Below are 15398 nucleotides of genomic sequence, written 5' to 3' on the forward strand. Positions count from 1 at the left end.
ATAATTTACAGAAAGCCACAAGTTCTTCACTTTCATTTTCAACCACTTCAGAAATTTCACCAGGGTAACTACACTAGCAAGGGTATAGTAGTTAATGCCGATGAAGTCAATTGGTAGCCCTGCCTTAGGACTTTTTTTAAGTGTGTTTTGTAATGGGAGGCAAAGAAGAATTCCCTGTGGCTTTGATTCAAAGGAAAGCAGCTTTGCATGGATGGTGCAGGCTGGTAGCAATTCCCCTCACTACTATACTCTAACACTATACAGTTGGTTCTGATGAAGATAATTCAGACAGCTCATTAGGCTGGGTATGTGGAATTTGCCAAAGTAAAACTAAGCATACAGCATGCTTGTACTGTTGTTTATTAGCCTGTAATGCGGTAAAGTCATTATGGTTTCTGGACTCTTCCTTTGCAGACGGTCTTCTGTTACTTGGGATCTCTCCAAGCTATTCTAAGAACTCCCTCTCTGCTCCCCTCCTATTTCTCACCATCCTTCTTGGAAAACCCACTGCCAGCTAGAGGAGACATTGACGGAGTAGGCTTGTGCTAAGCATCTGCTACCACATTTCCTCATTATATTCTGAAATTGTACTTTCTAGTACTCACTAAAGACACGGCACAGATGACTTGTCAAGTTAAACATCCTTCCTATGCAATAACAGCACACTATAGAGCCCCTTCCCTGTAACTTAAATGAATATAAAAGGATATATACACACACACCGTACACAAAGTTAAAATAGATGATTAGCCAAGCCTAAGACCTAAATGCTGCTGGTAGCTTTTCTATTGCCTTAGTTGCTGCAGTACTGTATTTTCTGGATATAAAGTTCTGTATATAAAACTCAGTGTTCTGAGCAAGCTGCCTTTCCAATGCACAATTCTGCCTCTCCATCTAAGATCTGAGGAGCCTCCATTTTTCAATCGCCTACACTCTCAGAGCAGTGGCAGCATCTCTCCTAGAAAGCTACAGGCTTGTCCAATTCCCAACAGCTTAAAGGTACCTGTGATTCTGCCCGGGTAGAATTCCCCCCTGAAATATTTTGATGCAAATGTTGCCCTATGGGACAAAGACAGGCAAGACACTGTCTCTGCTTTGAAGTCAGTTAGTGTCTTGTTATAACAAGCTGTCTGTTGAGGATGGACGTTCACAGACCCTGCTGGTCTAGAGAAATGATGCCTAGGTTTTTTTAGGTGTCAGAGCAAAAGCACAGTGATTAACACAAGAGCCACAGAGCCAGGTTGTCTCTTCAGATAAACAAGCTTAAATGACAATTCAAAATGATCAGAAATGCTTCTCCACAAGCTTCAATATGCCAGAAACTGAAACGGCATTTCTGACTACTTCTCAGGACCACTCTATTTCAAGAACTGCCAAAGTTAGGAATCCACAGAAGATAAGAGCAATTCATAAGCAAGGTCCGCTAGTCTGGCAAGTGCTCTCTATCCCCACAAAGAAAAATCGACATCCGCAGTACCGTTACTTACAGATTCCTGCATGGGGTGACTGAGAGGTTTGTCAAGAGCTGCCATGCTGCTTGGCATGTCTGGGGGATGTGACAGCTGTGGCCCATGCATGAAGTCATTCATAGACGTTCCACCGGGATTCCCATGCGGAAAATCAAAATTGCCATGACCTTGATAACTGTTGCCTAAAAGAGAAACAGACATTGCTATGAAAGAAACCCTTTGTTTCCTGACATTGATCTCTCAGAGTATCTTATAAAAACTGTGCAGTATGACACCCTCCCTGCACAGTGTTAGACCAGCGCAGTGCGCCAGGGTAACCTGAATGCTGAACACGACAACACGGCATTCTGCTGCTAGAGTGAGCTGGAGGAATAGGGAGGAAAAAATAGCACTCAGCTTTCAAATACTGGCTACTGTCAAGACTATAAGGAGTCCATCGTAGTAATTCATATACATTATGTAACTGCTTGAAAACCGCTGTCATTTTGAAAAACTACTGAGTCACCACATTAAATTAAGCAAGATGAGAAGTCAAAGGGATATTAAATTCTATGGAATATTTGCATCTGGAGGTATCTCAGTGCAAGTATGACTGACTGCCCAAGTCCAAAATTATACATAGGGCACCTGTATTCTTTTTATATACACTTCCATACACTCAGTAGCTTTGTAGAATTGCTTCAGTTCCTGATGAAGCTAATTGGAAGATCAGGCAGTTGCCACAGTACCAGTTCATAGCACAGCATCTGTTTTACCTCCTCCTCTTCAGTATAAACATGCAGCTTCCATTTAGATAATGCAGAGGAGGTCTTCCTGCCTAATTGGGGTCTGTGGTGTAGTTCTCCTTGTTCTCACAAAACTTAATAAAATTCACTCGGCTGTCTGGAAATAGAACATCGACGGTCCCCTATAGGGAACACATCTATTCTTCTGATTTTCGGCATTACAGACTCACTGCCTGTAGCCAGTGTTTCAGAATGTGGATATGCAAATTCCTAAAAGAAAATCAGTGAGTTTAAGAAACCTACCTAACTTTAGTCTGAGACCAAAGCACCAAAATTCTATGCCTATTCGGAATAAATGATCTGGATTAAACCCTCAAACATTTACTACTTAGTTACAAGTCTGGAGTCCTCCACTTATCTGCAGGACAAGCATTGTATGAACACGATCAGTATGTTTTTGATCCTTACCACCTCAGCCCAGTGAGCTTCACCTTAATTCTAAAGCAAACGTTTATCAGGGCACAGGGTATTTTCTCTCCATATTCTTTTCTGTTCAGGTCCCTCTGTTAACACTTCCAACTGAGAGGCCAACTCTGGTGGTTTATTTGGTATGAACAGTAAAAATTAAAATGAAGGTACTGAGTCTTCATATAATCCACCAAATTGGATGATATTGAGCTCTGAAAAAATAGAATAGCTTTGGAGCTTGCATAGAGAGCCTGCAGTTTGTCAGCTGAAGTAGAACAGCTTTAAATGTTCAAGTCAAGAAGGGACTTTGTCAAACTGAAGTATCTGCATCATTTACTTTTCAGCACAGCTCATTTTAAGTAGAAGTTTAATCTCAGAGGAATAGAAGTCATTAGCCATGTAAGACTATTTCTCAAAGAAGTCAGGACTTTGATCAATCACGTAAATACTGTAAAGCCTTCCTAATTCTCACTTTGTTAATCTACAAATGGATAGGTCTCACAGAATGTAACTGGTCCTGGGAAAGATTTAATAGCAGAGAGCTAGAGTAAAGTCTTCTATTACTAAGTATTTGTTTTATTTACAAATTATACTTCTGTATGCTTACTGCTACACTCAAATAAACAAACATCAACCATGCATGTCAAGGCAGTAGTAATAATAATAATATTTTGTTCTAGAGTGCTTTTAATCAGAGGACATTACATAATTCTAAATACTAAGCCTCATTGCACGTCTTGGTGGAGAATGAAGGTGCAAGCAGTATGCCCAGGGAGTTACAGTCAGTCAGAAGCATGCCCTGCTCCGGGACCAGAGTTGTGCCAAGTGCTGAAAGACAGACCGGTAAAGACATTTAGGATAATCTGGTGCCTTGTGGTGATATGCCTGTGGCAGAAGAGGGAAAAGAGTGTGGGTTTCAGCTGGCATTGATGAGTCGGGGCTCCAGGAAGCAGTGACTGCCTCTGCTACAGGACCTACAGGGGAAGCTGGGAAATAACAGTCTAGGCAGCCATCATTAAACAACCTCTACACCCCAGTTTACAGGACTACTGTGTCCACTCCTGAGTAAAAGGCATGGAAAGATGACAAAGAATAGATGGCTCTATTCTCATGTTCTGACTGCACTTCACTCCTACTAAACGAGCGAAAAATTTGTGATTCAGTGCTCTTGGCTTTGTTATAGTAATCATTCATCTGTTTGAAAACCTAAAAAGTTTTATCATCTGTCATCGGTTTTGCAGTCATTGGAGTAAATTAACCATATTTTGCATGCAATCTATATTTTTCTTCAAACGCCTGCAAAAAGCACATATATCACCTTGTAATCAATTTGGGGATTCTGATGGTGTGAACAGTTGGTCTTTTCTCAGAGCTGAACTGAGTCATATCATATTACTTGCAAAAGGAACAGTCTCTGGTTTCATCTCTTCAGAATTGTCACTGTAATTTAGTTTTTCACAATATACCAGTCATTTGAAAAGATATTTCCACTGCCTGTATTTAGTTCAATGTTTCCCAAACTGGGAACACATGGAACTCAAAAGTCATTTTGTAATGCAGAGGTGTTAGCAAAGCAGTGAAGGGCTCTTAAAAAGTCATCCACATTCTGGGTGGCCTAGAATAACTCCTAATGTCACCACCTGGCCACTGGTGAAGCTTGATGGCCCAAGCAAGAGGGATAAAAGGTCAGGTTCTCTACCTTGTAATCACTGTAGTACCAGGAGCCTTCACTTGAATCAGAGGGGAACAGAAGGAAAATGGACAGAAAAGAATGAGGAAAGATGTATACTGTGGCAGGCCACAAATATATAAGGTAACATATAAGGTCCATTGATTTGGGGGCTGCATAGCAATAAATATGACAATCGCCAATTTACTTATTAAAAGACATTTTCCTCTAAACAGATGAATCTTAAATGAAAGGACTGATGCAGAATTTCAGAACTGCAGCTTTATACATTTTGCTTTCCTTGTAAATCTCTAGGAGAAGGGCATTGATGTACCTGAATCTCAGGGCTGGCTGAACCAATGGTCTCTAGAGTGACCTAGGCACACAAAACCGTAAAACTAACCTTGGTTACCATAGTCAGTGGAGTTGTTGCCTCCTGGAGGAGGTGGGAGGGATGGGTAAGGTGATGGGCCAGGACCCAAAGCTGCAATCATCTCCATCACATTTGGCATGATCATCTGGCTTGGACTCATGGTTTTAAATCTTTTAGAGGGAATGCCATCGGGATCATCTTTGATATGAATGTCCGACTTTATAGGAACCGGCCTCCAACTGCAAGTCGGATCAATGGTAACTTCTTCAAACTCCGAGCTGCAAAATAACATGACAATTTTAGAGCATTAATTGTTCTCTTTTCGGTATCACTTCTGCTGAAATTGCCATAAGAAAGTGCATGGTAGCAAATGTTTCCCATTTGCACTAGTATAATACAACCTCAAGATCTTTCCATCCTGCAGTGTGTGCTGAAAGCAGGTTTGGAAAAGGACACTTTGAGAGTATATTTCTGTACTTATCCACATACGTAGAGTAACACTAACGAAATCCAAACATATCTATGTGGTCTGCCACATGTGAATCAGAGGGACTACTTGTAAACATGAGAAAACATTTTATTCTCCCATCCCATTCTTCACTCTGCTTCACTGATGAGGCTGTCATCAAGAGATGACCCACACAAGATCTGTTAACAAGTAGATGCAAACTGATTTATTTCAGTAGCTCCACCAAGGAGCCATCAAATAGTATATTCAAGTTCAATGACCAAGACCTACTTTGGCTCAACTGTCTCAGTACTCAATCGCATGCCTCCCAGATACTTAGTATTGGATATCAGAAATGAGTAAATTCACTTACTTTTGTATAGCATTCAAAATACCCCACATATACTGGTCAACCTCCAAGCCCTCCAGCAGAGCGGTTTTACTAGAAAGGGGAAAAAAATTATGTTAGAATATCTCTGTAAGTGTAAAAGTAAAGAGGGATGGAAGAAGGATAGGTTAGTGCTGAAATCAGCAGACTGGCAACCACCAACTCACTATCCCTAACACATAATTTAGGAATGATTTTGGGCAAATGGTTTTAGTTCTACATTTGCATTACCAGGATAATAATTTTCTATATCAAGTAGATGAGAGGATATATTTATTAGTATCTGTGTACAAGCTGTGCACATCTTTTAAATTGTTGTTTTTATCAAAATATATTTGGGACTTAAAGTCTTTTCAAACATAGCAGATTTCTCCTGTGAAAACAGCTAGTGCTAACATTTTTTTTCAAATTGCATCTTTGCTTTTTTGAGCCACATAGTAATAGGGCTTCAAAATAATTAGATATTAAAGTTTTTTCTTAGTACCAGCACAGGTGGGGACAGAACAAAACCAAAACAAAAATAATTTAGTTGCGTAGGCACTTAAGTCTGCATTCAGATGCTCATACTAACAGAAATGGGACAAAAACTCAGGCCTGACTGCATAAATTAAGAAGCAACCAGTGTCTTTAAGACATCCAATTCTTGTGCTATTTTAAGGCAAGCTCAGAAGATTGAAAAGGTTCATATAGTTCAGCGAAAGAATCTGTACTTTAGGACAGCTATCAATCATGGGAAGTCCTCAAAAGAAGTTTGCCTGAAGCCTGTGATGTCCACAGAAGCAGTTATCCTGGACAATCCCCACCTGCATATAGCTAACACTGGCTGACACAGCAGAGGTTGAATTGGAGACCTGCAGAGATAAAAGTACAAACTGCTAAAGCTTAACTTGAGCTTAAGAGCACTGGCTCCTCAGCTGAGGCTGCAACAAACTCATAACTCTGTGGACTGGGCACAGTAGGTTACAAATACTCAACCAGCTTGCAAATGTTCTGTGATTTTCTCTATCCAGTTAACCATAAGAGTGGGCAGTCTGTAACCACTTCAAATCTTTTTGTTCCACTTCTTCTGCAGGGTATTAGCTCTCCGGTCAAAATACAGGCTGGAAAGTATGCCAGGGTATCCCTCTTTTCCTTCAAATCAGCACTCCAAACTTTTACACATTCACAATTTCTCAGAAATCTTTTATCTTTTTAAAATCAACCTTATTCTTAATGAGAATGCTCCCCACTTTCTGATCTCACTTTAATTTGCACTTGACATTGACTTTGACCTTGGAGGATCCAACTTCATTTCCTACCTAATTACTAGTGAATGTTGCAGTCTCCAAAATTCCCACTCTCCTTGAACATCGCCATTAACTGCACATCTATGTGGCTTGAAGAATGGTAGCTGAGACAGAGTTATTTGGCACCCTTATACAACCAGGTTCAGCTAGATGCTGAACATTTTAACACCTACGTATTTGAAATTCAGTAATTTGTGCTTCACAACATGAAAAATACACAAAGGTAACTCTAGAATAGACTAGCAGCTCTTCTACCATGGCATGTTGTCTCATGGTTGCTTATGGTTCATAATCTAAAGGAAGACAAACTCCCAAATCAATAGCTTATGTAGATATCTGTCTTCTCAGTATAATTATTTGAGCTTCTTTTGAATTCTATGCAACCCATTGATAGCCTGTAATGAGAACTGGCAGATTACGTATATCATGAGAAAACATCTCCTGTTTTTCATTTTAAAATTTCTAAAAATCCAGAATGCTCCCTTAATTCATGCAATATGGCAAGAATTCTCATTGGACTTCTTTATGCTATAAGGTAAATGTAATATATCCATCTTATTATTTCCTAGCATTTCCTTTCTTTTCCCCATATAAATTATCTTGCTTTCATAACTTTACCAGTATCATCTGATTTTGGTCAAATCCTCTAAAACTGCATTTCATGCACTTACTTGCATACTGGACACCTCCAAGTTCCTCTTTCACAGTTCAGTTGCAAGTAAGATTCCAGATCAAAGCACTATGTATCAGGAAAAAAAAAAAAAAGGGAGTGGGGAGGAGGGAGAAGAAATCAAGTAAAAATACTGTATTAACTGAATCAGTTCGACAAAAGTAAAACTGCAATGAAAAAAGTCTATTAGTACTGAAAACTAAACGAAATAGCTTACTTTTTTCCTCTACATTAAAAAAGAAAGAAAAACATGTAGTTAGTTAGGCTGATAGACACAGAAAAACCCCATTTCATTAGGCTTGCACATACAATAACCAAGCAAAAGGTATTGTAACAAACCATGGCTGAGGGAATAGTGCCAGGTCACTGACAGCTACTCACTTGTACATGCTTGCAATCGTGACCCCTTGCTGGGAGCTGAATCCGCCGGAATGTGATCGGACATTTCAGAGACACTTTAATAGCAGTCTGCTCTACTCCATCTTCCCCATTTAGTGTCGCATTGCCTGAGGAAGCTGCCACACTGCTGAAGTTCCTCTTTACTGTTTAGGAAGAAGGTGTGTGTACGTGTGAGAAAACACATGTGCACTGGAAATTCTAACGCAGAAATCTGAAAGACCAACACTTCAACCTTTAAGGGCCAATTTAATGGACAATGTATCCATTTAGGTGTATTTCATGTATTTTAGAACATTTCCCTGTACATACAAGTTATCACATACATGCGTATCAGCTATATCCTCAACCAAGTAACTGCCATACAAGAACTTAAAGCAGTGCTGAATGAACAGATAAGAATCTTTCTACACAGGAGGAATTTTGAGTAAGCGAAATACAAATATGGGGGAAAAGCCAGGGAGATTCTCTTGGAATGCGAAAGTCCTCATTAGGAAGCTTGTGTCCCTGGTTACTTTGTTACCCCCACCAAAATAGGTCTCAACATTTGAGTGTACCAAGGATTTAATCTAAGAACGTGATCTTCTGGAAATTCCTGACAGGTGCAGTTTGAAGTCTTCAGTAAGCAAGCATATATTGTGTAGAAATAGCTTATCACAACTGAATACAGGCATTCTAGAAAGTCGGCGCACACACACAAAATGAAAACTCACTCTTAGTGATACAATGTTCTGCTGGGAGGAGGCGTTTTTTTAGTAGACCTTGAAGTACAGAGCGAACTGATGGCCGGTGTACTAACTGCAACACGAACAAGTGTGACTGAAAGAAAATGCATTTCGTTACTAAGAGAACCAAACACACATGGTAAATATACTACTGAATGGAGCTGCATTCTTCCCTTGCATGTGTGACTTAGGAAGGGTCTAATGCACAAATATGAAAGCTGATTCTACTCTGCTGAGTGCACACTCCCTTAGGGATATTCTGAAAGCTGCACAGTACTTTGCTCCAGGTTGCAGGAGTGTAAAACACTTATCACTGACTACACGGGCTTTAAAAAAAGGAAAGATTTTCTGCATGTCTCTGCTTCTTGATATTCAGAATATACAGGGCTGATGCATTCATCTCTGGTATCAGGGTTTATTCTTAAATCCCTGGATTCCCTGACATGATCTAGCCTACCTGCCTGCCCTCAAACTATGCTGGAAGTTGCACAAACAATTTGCTGTTAATGTATCTGGAACTCACTGAATCATCCTCCCCACCACTGAGTAGTAAGAGCTCATTGTGGATTCATAGCACGCTACCTCTGCTCTTAGCCACCAGATAAATGATGTTACGCAGAGAAGAGTCAGTGTGAAGTAAAGCAAAGTGGGTGGATGGTTTCCTGCCAAAGCGCCTCCTCACACTGTGACCTTGGGAGAGGTAGCAGCTTGCTTTCTTGCAAGAGACAACAGAACAGTCAAAATCTCAGACTGTAATGTGTTTAACTGTCTGCACTATAACCACAATAATTGTTCCTGAGAGCAAACAAACTGTGGAAAAGTAGAAAGGGGAAAGTTCACCACCACCAATAATGACGGTGATAAAGTTACCGTGTCAAACCAAACACAGTGTGATACTCTAAGTAAACAAAATTACTCAAAGTTACTACTGGACTGCATCACAATAATCTACTTTTATATTAATACCTTTTAGCTACTTTTTTACACAGACAAATACTAAATAGGCAGGAGATCAAAAGCCTTTCCTGCCCCAGACCACGAGTCTTTTCAGACACATTGGAAGGACAGCACTACATTCTGCAATAATTCTGCAGCAAAAAATTTCAGTATTAGCACTCTGTGTCAACATCACCAAACAGGCACCTTCCCAGAAAGATGGATGGAAAAAAAGGAGAGGAAGGCTCCTTCATCTATGGCAACATTTGCAAACTGTACTGAACAGCAGAGTCAGCATCAGCAGCTGCAGCCATGAGCTCAATGTACTTACACAACAACATGCTGTGACTGTAATTTGAATCGTGTTTCTTCCTGGTTGGCAGACATGCTTTAGGTGCAGAGGTTTATGAGATGTCTTGTTGTCACCACGTTCGATGGTAAGTGGGGTTGCATTAACGCTGACCTGGACTGAAGCTGGCCAGTTTGTGTTCATTTGTCTGTCTTCATGGTGATAGCACTTGAACTGTAGTTCCAAGTCAGACCTGTACAACAACCAATAAATCTTTCTTTAATTTTTATTCCACATTGCAGAGGGAGGTCTTTTAAATGCTAGGAATATTTTTTCTGATCAATCAGATTATTCTTCTGGACTTATTGACAATAAAAGATATAACATACTTTCTTCATAAAAAAAAGCAGCAAGTCATGATGAATTAATGACCCAAACATACCTGAACACATCACAAAATTATTAATAATATTTTACACTTATAAAGGACTTTCCAAGGGAACATCTCAAACCACTTTGCTAAAACAAACTGTGGAATGCTCCTGCAGAAAGAAAAATGTTAATGTCAACTAGGCTTTTCAGTGTGTTAGAGCTGAGAACAAAAAGTGATATACTGCAGCAGTCTGCGTTGAAAGATTGTGGATCCCTCACTACTTCAGAGCATTTAAAACAGGGGTTGAACAAACACTTTTCAGGCATAATACAGGTACAGCTATTCCTGCCTTCAAACAGGTGAATTGACTAAGGTAAATTGACCCCTGTTTCTCACACCCTACATTTCTGAGATTCTAGGCTAACAGAGCTGTGGATTAAATCTCCCCAATTTAGAGTTTCTTTCAGAGGATGATTCTCTCCCACCTTTCTTATACTAAATTCCACACACTATTATCTCCTCTAAAATTAGGTGTATGCTGCCTACAAGAAAGGGAAAGGCTGAGATTAAGTCAATCATAAATTAAGTGCATAGACAGGTATGACTTCAGTTTCATACACAGGTATTAACAACAAATAATTTGAAGAAGAAATGTAGAAGAACATAAAGAATTGAACTGAAATGTTGGGATTCTGCTGTTCATGAGAGTAAAAGATAGCTGAAATGTTCTGCCCTGTTTTTATTTTTAATGCTTGAAAACTTAGGTGCCCATTTCTTTATCTTGCCTGAAGGAAGAGATCTTCATAAGATCCATGAGGAACCACTCATTCAGGAGATCATCACCTTAACTGCTGGTTTCCTTATTGAAAATTAGAGATTTCAGTTTTGACTTTACGTTGTCTTTTCTACATTCAAAAACATGTTGCCTCTAATGTAAAAACCAAACAGATTAAAAGCATTCCTGAGCACTCTTAAAAGGTCTGCTGAAAGTCACAGTGATGACTGAGATCAGGTGCCCCTCATGTTCTTAGGCGCAAGGCTCTACAGTGCCACATTATCAATAACTGAGCTGTGCTAACACTGAACCAGTTTCAACACAACATTATTCCTGCCCTCAATCCTCTGTTTCTTGTAACCATGAAGAGTTCCCAACGGGGAGAAAAATAGTTGTGTTGCTATTCATTATGTGTGTACAAGTGAAAGGTTTTACCCAATATTTTAACTGGCAGAAAAATATTCAGAATTGGCTCCACTCCATCGTTCGCTATAAAAACGAAATCCATTCACACATGTGACTAACTCATTTTTTTGGAATCCATCCAGCCTTGAGGTAAATTTGAAATGACTTCATTACAGGACCATCCCTTCTCCTACTGTTAACAAGCCTTCCAGAACAGCAGACCTGAACACAGTTTACCTACGAGTCTTCATTAAAGTAAGTTTAAATAAAAGACCGTGTGTTTGGTGAGCTAAGGAAGAAAGAAAGAACAGATATTAAGAAACAGCCTCATGCCTCAGTGCAGCACTATAAATCTACTGAATGAGCCAGCACAATCCCCAGTAGTGATTACTTATTAATAAGAACCAGCAAATAACTGCCAAAACTCCCTCTGCTGTGAGTACTCCATGATAATGAAATGCAGGTAAGCAATAACTGACCTCAAAGTTAGGTGTTAATTATTGGATGTGGCCTGCTTGAAATCTCTCTCCCTCCTAACCCCCAGGCTACCCCGTGTTAGGAAGGCACCATGGCAGCAAACGGCTCCTGGTCGTGCCTCGAGCCTTGGCTTTGAATCAGAGTAGCTGGGGCAGGGAGCCGAGCCCCCTGCTCTGCCCCCTCGCTCTCGCCGTGCCGCGCAATTCCAGCAAATGGGAAGAAGACTCTAGCATGGAAAAAAGCTTAAGATACAAGTTATCAGTCCTGTTACTGACTTTAAAGAACAAGGGGCACATGATCCAGGCTCAAAGACAAACTGAATGGGAGGTGGGCATAGTGGAAAACGTGCTGAAGACACAAGGTTTTACTGGCTCAGCTACTACACTTGTAAAACAATCTCCATACAAGAAAACGAGAAACTATCTAACTTCCACAGTGCACAGAGACAGATCCGAACAGTACAATCAGCAAACAGGGTAACACTGAGATACCTTCTTAGAAAAACAGAATGAGAAAAGAAAATTATTCAGCAGTATTTGAAAACTTAAAAATAAAAAAATCAAGGCTCTGGTTGTGATTTGACCTAAAGTCATTCCACAAGCATGATGGAGTCAGCACATAACCTGGAACCACTTAGGCTAATCTGAGTTAAGCGCAATAAAGTATCACCTAGAAAAACCTCCTCTGTGCTGAAAGGTAGTAAGTACTTACTGTAAGTGAAAAACAGAAGACTTTGCATGGGGAAAGCTGTGCCCTGTCTTTCTGACCCATACTTACTTGTGGAGTTAGGAATTTAGGAAGTTAGTTTCTAAAGTTTGGAAGTATCTAAGCACTTGCATTTCCAAATAGTTTTCCCAAGCCTCTGAATTGGGTCCTTTCTTAGTGTGTCATTTTTCATTATCAGATACTTTGCACCATTTAATATCAGCAGAAACTATAATGGCCCTGCCTTGTTTTTCCTGCAATTAACATTTCACAGGTCACAAAGCATCTAGGATTTCAAAGTCCACAAACTGAAGTTTATACTGGTGTCAGCTATGCACATTCCTCATCCTTTTACCAGGGTAGACATGAAGAAACAGTTACAATTATTTTCCAGACACTGCATGCAGTCTGCTATCAGCAATGGGACACAACATAAATCAGGAAGCATATTATAATGCATTCTCTCTGGGAAGTGACAGGTGGGAATATCTGTGAGTTTAATTAAAGTGACTTTTTTTCTATCTAGGCCACAATTTTTTTTAAGTGAAATTCATGGTAGACTGAAATGAAGTTCATCTGGTCTGTCATTTTTCCATTACTGATACACGACTTCCTCACAGCAAGACTGAACTTACCTCCACATCAGCGTTTGATGAACAGTTGGCCGTAAGTGAAAGACATGGTTACTGACTGCCAGGTTGTGTTCCAGCCGGAAGGGCTCTAATACAACACCATCTCTCACGGGAAATGTCAGACGCAGCTCATCATTGTGGTTGGCTGGGATCGAAGAGGGAGAGAAAGCGTGAACTTTCCCTTTAGCATCTGCAGTGCAATAATAATGTGTATATTTATACAGAATAGTAACAAATGACACAGTGATCTGCTACTGGGTTTAACTCAGCAGGTTCACACAAACAAAAAGAAAATCACAAGTAACTACATTATTTAATTTATACAAGTGACAGGGCTCAAGCTGATGGCTATGGCAAACCCCAGTCTTCTGTTTTCCCACTCTTAACAGTAGGACCCTAGCATTCTGGACCACAAACATAAAACAGACCTGGCAAGAACTTGTGTTTTTTATTGCTGGATAGGTTCAGTGTCCAGGCTTACTCTGTTAGTAGAAGACTGACAACAAAGTTCTTAATTAGGGCCAACTGTGGTGATGCTTAGCTACTTTTCTCCTTGGAACTGGGATCAAGACTGCCCAATTAGTTTCAACTGCTTCATCAGCTGAAACTATCCAATGACCGATGACCAAGTATTCAATTACTATTTGATCTCATAACATGAGGTTTTATGGTATCTATCTTACAGCTCATCTATGAGGGCCAAATGTCTTTAAATGCTATGTTCTTGCACAAATAATATTGCAGGTCACCTTCCTCTACCTCATTTTTCAGCTCTCCCGAACTCCAAACATTGGTTGCAAAGTGCTAATGCAGCAGAGGTCCTTTTATAGAAAATATACGGGTTCTCCCAATTCTCTAGTAAACGATATCTCCTATTATTCACCAGTCACTTCAAAACCTCAAACATCTTGTGCCAAAGAGATCTTGTTATTCCTGTACTGTTCCCAGCCAAATGTAGCTGTGAGGTTGAGTGGCTTTGAAAGGAACATATATCAATTTTTGGCATACTACTGAATATTCTTAAGAAGTCCGTATGAAACACAATAGAGGCACTGTTATAAATATTCACATTCTTTGCTATTTTGCAGTAATGTTCAATGAATGGCTTTGCCCTTGAGCAAAATATACCACAATGGAAGTTTATACAATAAACAAGCTTACCAAGCACACATAAAGCAACTCAGAATTAAGTGTTTTATCCTCAGGAAGCATATCAAAGGAATACTTCAGTAGTAAAATCCTTATAAGTTTAACTTTGAAGAACTTTTCTGATACTCTATTTTAGGAGTGGGAAGGGGATAGTAATCTTCCTCTTTCCTGCCCACCCACTCCGGGGAGCCTTTGCTGTGTGGCTGGGCCATGCCACCTAGTACTTAACAGCCTGGGCCTCCCCAGAACGGCAATCACACCTCGCTTCCAGACTCTGAAAGGTATGTGGCAGAGAATGGAGTAAATGTCTAAGGGGGCATTCTGTTTGCTACTCACTTGGAGGTGGTGGTAAAGCATTGATATTTGGCTTAATGTCAGGTGGGAATGGTGGTTTGACATCCTGGTTAGGTGACAGGTATGGAGGAATATTGCTCCCTGGAGTCATAGGTGGCGTGGGGTTTCCTGGAACAGGTGAATGAGGGTAATTTGCCACAGGTACAGGCCTTGATGGCTAGAAAATAAATAACATCACATTGTTACTACAGTCAGAAAATAAGAGTAATAAGCCTTGTGAACTGTACTGCTGTGAAATACTGAAGACTACAAGTTATGTAGGGGTGCCTCTGGCTCCGGAAGGATGAGATACCACAGAATGTCCCTGTGAGGCCTTCAGGGAAAAAGCAGACTAGAAGAGTGAAGCAGGAACTGAAAGTAGCAGACCAGCCAGTTTAATTCAAGCAATGGCCAGATACAGGTAAGGCTGCTAAAGAGCTTATTGTGGTCCACTGAACATTCTCCTTCCAAAACCAACCAGCCATTCTCTTCAGTCTCTCCACACCTTTCCAACCCTTGCAGCCCTTTGTATCACTTCATCTTCCTCTCAAAATAGCCCCACTGCAAAAAAAGCCTACATGAAAAACAAAACCCAAAGACACATAAGTAGAACATCGGTGGCCCTTCTACTTCCATCTCTCCTTTTCTCTGCCTCTGTCCAACTCATCTGCTCAGAATGAAAGCTCTGTGGGTCAGGGGATATCTTT

General features: G+C 40.2%; 1 protein-coding gene across 8 annotated transcripts in view; it reads right to left on the minus strand.

Annotated features, from left to right (window-relative positions):
• Positions 1 to 15398, minus strand: part of ZMIZ1 (zinc finger MIZ-type containing 1) — a 363439-nt gene that overhangs the window by 13471 nt on the left and 334570 nt on the right. For 6 of the 8 annotated variants that reach the window (XM_067299867.1, XM_067299863.1, XM_067299864.1 and 3 more), the window contains 9 exons: positions 14695 to 14869; positions 13213 to 13399; positions 9885 to 10095; positions 8606 to 8711; positions 7878 to 8038; positions 7498 to 7565; positions 5526 to 5594; positions 4735 to 4982; positions 1488 to 1651 (listed from right to left, as the gene is read on the minus strand). In XM_067299867.1, the coding sequence (XP_067155968.1) occupies positions 1488 to 1651; positions 4735 to 4982; positions 5526 to 5594; positions 7498 to 7565; positions 7878 to 8038; positions 8606 to 8711; positions 9885 to 10095; positions 13213 to 13399; positions 14695 to 14869 (1389 nt within the window). The remainder of the gene's footprint in view (positions 1 to 1487; positions 1652 to 4734; positions 4983 to 5525; positions 5595 to 7497; positions 7566 to 7877; positions 8039 to 8605; positions 8712 to 9884; positions 10096 to 13212; positions 13400 to 14694; positions 14870 to 15398) is intronic. The other 2 variants (XM_067299869.1, XM_067299868.1) reach the window with 1 other exon arrangement.

This window comes from Apteryx mantelli, chromosome 7 (assembly GCF_036417845.1).
Source record: "Apteryx mantelli isolate bAptMan1 chromosome 7, bAptMan1.hap1, whole genome shotgun sequence".
NCBI classification, from domain to species: Eukaryota; Metazoa; Chordata; class Aves; order Apterygiformes; family Apterygidae; genus Apteryx; species Apteryx mantelli.